Raw genomic sequence first — 6,945 nt, 5'->3', positions numbered from 1 at the left:
CCCTCTACATACGCTAAATCTACAGCAACACCAGATACCCGTAACTATACAAATGTGTAGCAAATGCCCCCCCCCCCCCCCCGACTACAGGTCTGTGTCGACATTCCCATTAGTAAGCCCATGTTAGCACTCAGGGCTCCCTCTATAAAGTAGTTCTGAAAATAGACAACACTACCCATAATGCCTCACCTTTACCATGGGGCAGCAGCCCCAGTTCCCATCAGGCATTTCACAGCAAGTGGTGTCATCAGGGCACTCCGACTCCCCGTCAGGGCAAACCACTGCCTTCACCTGCTCTGTAGCCTGACACAGAGAGAGAGAGGGAGAGAGAGAGGGAGAGGGAGAGAGAGAGAGAGAGAGGGAGAGGGAGAGGGAGAGAGGAGAGAGGAGAGAGGAGGGAGAGGGAAGGAGGAAATAAGGGAGAGTAAACTTTTGTTAACTTCACTCACTCATTCATGCGGAGCACTTTAACTCGTCCTTCCTGTATTTCTGAGGTGACAGATAGGCTTCATCCAGGACAAAACAACAACTACAACAAATAACAGTAAATAGGAAATATACATCTGTTTTTCACAGCAGCCAAAACTAGGTCAACAACTTACAGAACAGCCTCTGAGTCACCTGAATGACTCTACAACATGTGTGTGTGGGTGTGTGTGTGTTTAGAGAGTGTGGGTATGTGTGCGCATATGTGTGTGTGTGTTTGCTTGGATATGTTACCTGCTTTGCTGGAGTTCGTCGGACTAAAGGTAGTGAGATGGTTTTATTGATGCACTTGGAGTGCTCCAGGTCACACAGTGTATTCTCATAGCAACAGTGCAAATGATCTGAACAGCACTCTGCCTAAAAACACACAAGCACACACACGCACGCCCGCACACACACACACACACGCGCACACGCACACACACAGAATACACTTCATGATAAATGTTTAACTCATTGAATAAGTAGGTGTTATTGCATCATAGTCTAAGAGTCTTAATGAACAGACAAGCACAGGGAAAAGCCAGCAATCATTCTGTTCTTTTAAACAAACACACAAAGAAACACATGCACAGAATCACCTCTGTTCAATGATCCTCATACATGTAATAGAACCCATGTACCAGTCAACCACTTCTTTAACCTACATATACTGTTTACTCTGCTAACTGGTCTGTAATCTTGCGCCATACGTGACACACATATAAGATCTTTATGTACCCACATGCAACACACACACACGCACACAGACACACACACACACGCACATGGACACGCACACACACACGGACACGCACACAGATGCACCATAAACAAGCAGACATTTACCCTCCAAGACAACAAAGTAGCTCATATGTCCAAAAACGTCCAGATTTCTAACCTCATAGGTTTCATATTACATGGACCCACATTTTTGAATAAAAGACAGACACTGTTCCTCTCTACCCCCCCCCCCCCCCCCCCCCCCCCCCCCCCCCCCCCCCCCTCTCTCTTCTCTCTTTAAAGAGTTTCACATCACTTATGAGAAAGGGGCAGAGGCAGTCAATGATTCCCTCTCTTTTTTACTCACACACACACGCACGCACGCACACACGCACGCACACGCACACACACGCACGCACGCACGCACGCACACACACACACACTTACATTTGGTAGAGGGCAACAGCCATACTTCCCGGACGGTGTTTCACAGCACGTGTCCCCATCTTCACACATCCCTCCGTCAGGGCAGATGAGGGCAGAACACACACCCAACACACACACCAACACACACACACGCATCTGAGAAACAGAGACAGAGAGAGAGAGAGTGTGTCAGTTGTATTCCCATGAGCCTAATTCAGTCGTTTAACTGTTCTCATCATTACTGTTGACAACCTCTTCCTTTGTCCTTTCATTTGTGCTGCTGTTTTACTGATCTCTCCCCACTATAGTTTTACTGGTCTCTCCTCACAATAGTTTTACTGGTTGGTCTCTCTTTACTGGTCACTCTTGACTGCACTATTACCGGTTTCTCTTTCCTGCCATCTTTCTGATCTCTGTAGATCATTATCGGTGCACTGTACAGTTAGAAACAGTCACAGTAACATGACAGCTCACCCAAAACTAAACTGAGAGAATTAGCACATGCATTTACTATTCAGTACTTTTTATGAAAACATTTAGTTAATACAGTGGAGCTGAGACAATGACGTGAGAGCAACGCTTTGATCGACACTGATTTCTCAGAGTGCTGTCGCGCAGTAGTCGTCTTGTAGCGGCAGGTTAACAGAGCATGTTCAGTGTCTACTGTATGAACACTTTCCCAGCACGAGCATCGTTTTTTCTCTGAGGTTAAGCGCTCCCTTCAGACGGACAGATAAAACCATAAACCGTTTTTGCAGACCATACTGTTTCTCTTCCTCCTTCGCTCTTTCAACATAAGCATTCAACACAAAGATGCATTATGTTGAAATCACAGATGACAATAACTGTGCTTTTTTTTCACCTTATCCCTTCTGTGGACGGTCTGTTGAAAGAGTTCTGAGTGAAACCAAACTGAGCACATTCCACATGAACGCGAGAGAGCTGTACCACTAAAGATAACGAGTTAGTGCGTGTTTAATCAAGCACAAACGTCGCTAAACCCGTTTTTTTTTTAATTCAGTCGGACAGATGTAAATAAGATCCAAGGAACCCTAGATAAAGTAAAAATCAGTTAGAAAACACAGATGATTTCGCAATTCACTCACCATTGTGTGAAAATATCTCTTGGGGTTGTAGAACATGGGGTTATTTCAGCTTCAACACAATGTAACAGCCTCGCATACTCCGCACGTGTCCCTGTAGAAAGTGTGGGTGCACAAACAATCATATCGGAACAAAAACGTTACATAGCCTTGCCTACAGCAGAAAAGACAGACAGGTACAAAATGTATCAAATACATACTAGCCGGCATGTTAACACTAATTGGACACGTACCGCTGCTCTAAAGTACCTTTGCAAATTAAAAGTTTGCTGCTGTCGGTCATGAAATTGTACTTGGAATCAAACAAGAGGAAATGAAAGGCTTTTTCAGGTACCATGGGGTTTTTCCCAGACTGTTAATAAAACATCACGATGTTGAACGTGTTGTTTCCTGACAGAATACGCGAGATAACATCACCTTAATCATCTGTTACTTCGACTGCATATTAGTTAGATGAGAACCTACCTAAAATTACTTTATTGACAGGCGAAAAACTATATGTGCATATGTATGACACCTAAAAAAAATACGGCTACAAGGCTTTTTAATATCGTCTTATGACTTGCAGTTTGAGAACACGTAGAACTGGTATGTTTCTGGACAGTTAGTAAAACTGACCTTGTTTTAACCAGTGCAAACCAACAAACAAGATAGCTTCCGTTAGCTAGGTTAGCTTTCTGAGTTACTATGCTTTTTGTAAGGTAAGTATATGCCATAAAGAAACGATTGAAGCAAAACATCTTACCCTAGGTGTAGCTCACAGATCAGACGTGAAAGTAATAATATATATATATATGATTAAATCATATAGCGAAGCTGGTGTTATTTTCGTTGTCGGCTGTCATAAGGCTGCAATACTGCTGCTACGATGAATCGCTTCATCACATGATTCGGGAGCGTCACATGACTCCTAGTTCTTTATGCTGACAAAACAGACAACACTGTTTTGGTACACCACTTTTCTAACGACTGACTGGTTCGATACTTTGGGGAGGGGTGCCGAGAAGGTGGCTTCGATGCTTTCACTTTGCAAATAAGACAGACAGTGTATAATTTGTATGATGATTGTATGTGTCAAGCCTAAATAGCACATGTAAGCCCATCGACTCAGTCGGGATAATTTCCTGCCCTATCATTTTAATTCACTATTTAAAAACGTTTGTGAAGGAAAATCCCACATTCACTGAGAGCGTGTCGAGATTAAATCGACTCGTGTTTCACAAATGGAATTCCCATAAAGAAATGCACGGTACGGTTGGTCGTTCAAGCCTTTTTTTTAATTGTGGACTGCGCAATAGTGGTCAAGGACTGATTATCTGTATCAGTCGTTAAAGAAGTTCAAGCCAATAATTGCGGTGGAATTCAAAGTTGAAACAACGTTGACAAACGCTTATCTTTTGGACACAAAGCGATCGACCTACATCTTCATTTAAAATATGTTGTTGTTATGTCTGGTCGTGTATCTGTTAATATTTTATGATTCCAACTTTTCAAAACACATCCGGAGGTCAGCGTAAAGTCACCATGTAAACAAGTTTATTTAACTTTAGAAGAATGTACAGAATCCAATTGTATTTTACAATCAGTTCATCAGGCTTCAGGAAATGAAATGACTGACATTACAAAACTTTGTGTCAATCTCAGTACAGCAAGACATGACAGAAGGGTTTTTTTTTTTTCTCCAAACATCAAGTGTCATTACTTCTTTTCTGGCCTGAATCTGAATTTCAAACATCTTTCAATACAAGAAAGTGGAGGGTTCACTCAAAAAAAATAAAGGAGAATATTTACAGGAAACAAAAAACAGGAGAAGACTGTTTCTCAATCCATTTGCAACCACACCACATTAAGAAAAGTACACGGTTTGAAGAAAAAAGCTGAATCTGATGGTTTCTAGTAGACTTGAGCTTGACACAGAGCAGAAACAGACAAAAACAGAGGAGGCAAGAAACGGAATGCCACGGAATGTTCGGTTTCATTTGGAATCAGCGGAACCTTCACCTCCCCAGGCCAGCGGACGCGCCTTAGAACACCTCTCAGTCTGAAAGCTCATAGCACAAACCAATCAGATTTTATATGATGTGATTTCATTTACCAATTCAAACATTTTAGAAACAATGACGTGCTCAGCTGAATGACGCCGCCCTTGACAATATTCAACCCATTTGTTTGAGAATGTTTTTTATTACTTATCTGTCACAGTAGAGAGGGACAAAACAGTTATCTGACTGCTGTCACTATTTCTTGACAGCTTTGTTTTTTTTTTTTTTTTAAGTATTTCTCTGTGACTTTGGTGAATGCGGGAGACGGGGGTTGGAATAGCAGTTATGTTTGGGTGTTGGTAAATGTCTGTGAGGCTGAGCAAAGTCCAGGTCACACCTGTCTCTCTGCAGAGTACACGACTGTGGCCAGGAAGCATGGGGAACATCCACTTTTCATAAGTTGTTTTGATCGGATACCAAAGAAAAAAAAATGATCTTGTTACTCTTGAAAGGCTGAAGAAAAGATACATATAACAAAGAGATAAATATATTTCATTACATGTCAAAGACTAATTGCTTTATACTTGTTTTGAGTCTGAAAAAAAATCACTATTTTGATGGATATACGCGTGTGGTCGTCTCCATTTTACAGGTATCACAATAACAGGGTGTCGTGATACCTGTACCCTTTACTTGACTCAGGGATGTAAGTTCCCAAATAAAATGATCCTTACATCATAACGAGACTCATACTCTGGCGTCTTTCACAGCCAGGGAGGACAATGGCAGCGGACACGTTTTATGTAAAATACGAGTGGAGAGGATGCTCACGTGATGTCGCGTTGCCATAGTGACACTACATTTGGAGCTGTTGAAACAAATGGTGCATTCTCAACTTTGCTAATTTAACATTCAACTCCTCTCTTTCTCTATGCCATCAGTGTAACAGGGAGGGAGAGAGAGAGGGAGAGGGAGATGTCACGTTTGATCGAGACGTAGGTCATATTTACAGAATATCAGGCAGCGTTGATACGAATCTTGGCAAAATAGCTTAATTCAGCTACAGTGTGTAAAGTCTATGGAGTAGAATGGGCTGGTTTTTGCTCTAACAGAATCTAGTTCAGTTAGCAAACAGTCTATCTATACTCAGTCACAGCTATCGCTGCCTGAGTAACCTTTTTTTTTTCATTTGATTTTTTTTTTTCACCTGTAATAAAATTGAGTTACTTATGTTCTGTCTTTGTGATGGTATGTTTTCTCTCTGTTGGTTATACCATCCCCGGTATACTGTTAAATACAGGAATGTCGTTGTAATTGGAATGTAGTGTTACATTCAGAAACCTGAATCTGACATCAGAAGTGCTGAAATCAGACTCAGAAATCCTGATTGACTTTGGGTCTATTTGAGCGTCAGTGACAGATGGACAAGGCATTTCATCTGCATACATGCAGAGTGTCTCTGTTTGGCTAATGTGCTTAGTCATAAAAAAAAAAAAAATCAAGTCATTCTAATCTACACATCACATGCACGATTAGCCTAGGGTACATTAACACGGAATCCCATTCCAAAAGCTCTCCCTGTGAAGGTATGCTAACGACACATTTGCACTCGTTAAAGGATGAACTGAAAGGCATGGGACTCAATTCTGGTAGATTTGCTGAAGACAGAGAGATGATAAGTCCTTTAACGATAACTCATACAACGCTCTGGGTAGAAAACCATCGGCACTGAGAAAAACACAACTATATTATAAAGACTCAAACTCTGTGCATACGGATATCTAGCTAAATGAACCGGCTGATTCATTGCATTCTACATATGGCTATGCATTACCCATAGGTGATTTCTATGCATTACCCATAGGTGATTTCTAGGCGAAGGTTTGAACTTCAGAGGATGCCATGGATATTTATTTTGCTATTGAGATTAAACCACTTTAAAGTTTTTTTTGTTTGTTTGTTTGTTTGTTTGATGTTTTAAATCAGCTGACTGCAATTGGTATCTAGGTTATGACAAAGTTACAGGTTTCAGTTAGACATTGGTGGAGATTAATACCATATGCGAAAATTTCACACTGCAGTTCCAGTGGGTCATAGACTTAATGAGTTCTGAAAAGGCAGGTGTGTGATCCACGGTTACAGTCTGGGCAGAGACCCTAAAGACGGTCAATCCATAACACATCACAGACATGCTGGACAAACTGTTTGTTTGGCTGAATTCGTTTAGAATAAACATACTGATGTAG

General features: G+C 41.4%; 1 protein-coding gene across 1 annotated transcript in view; it reads right to left on the bottom strand.

Moving 5' to 3' along the window:
* Positions 1–3,478, bottom strand: part of grnb (granulin b) — a 15,668-nt gene extending 12,190 nt beyond the window's left edge. Inside the window, exons 1-5 of the mRNA XM_030770276.1 lie at positions 3,463–3,478; positions 2,721–2,811; positions 1,636–1,770; positions 721–843; positions 190–303 (exon numbers count right to left, since the gene is read on the bottom strand). Coding sequence (XP_030626136.1) covers positions 190–303; positions 721–843; positions 1,636–1,770; positions 2,721–2,756 — 408 coding nt within the window. The 5' untranslated portion in view covers positions 2,757–2,811; positions 3,463–3,478. The remainder of the gene's footprint in view (positions 1–189; positions 304–720; positions 844–1,635; positions 1,771–2,720; positions 2,812–3,462) is intronic.
* Positions 3,479–6,945: the final 3,467 nt, after the last annotated feature.

The sequence above is a fragment of the Chanos chanos genome, chromosome 3 (assembly GCF_902362185.1).
Source record: "Chanos chanos chromosome 3, fChaCha1.1, whole genome shotgun sequence".
NCBI lineage: Eukaryota > Metazoa > Chordata > Actinopteri > Gonorynchiformes > Chanidae > Chanos > Chanos chanos.
Note: the sequence above shows the minus strand (reverse complement) of the source record. Positions and strands in the feature narration are given on the sequence as shown.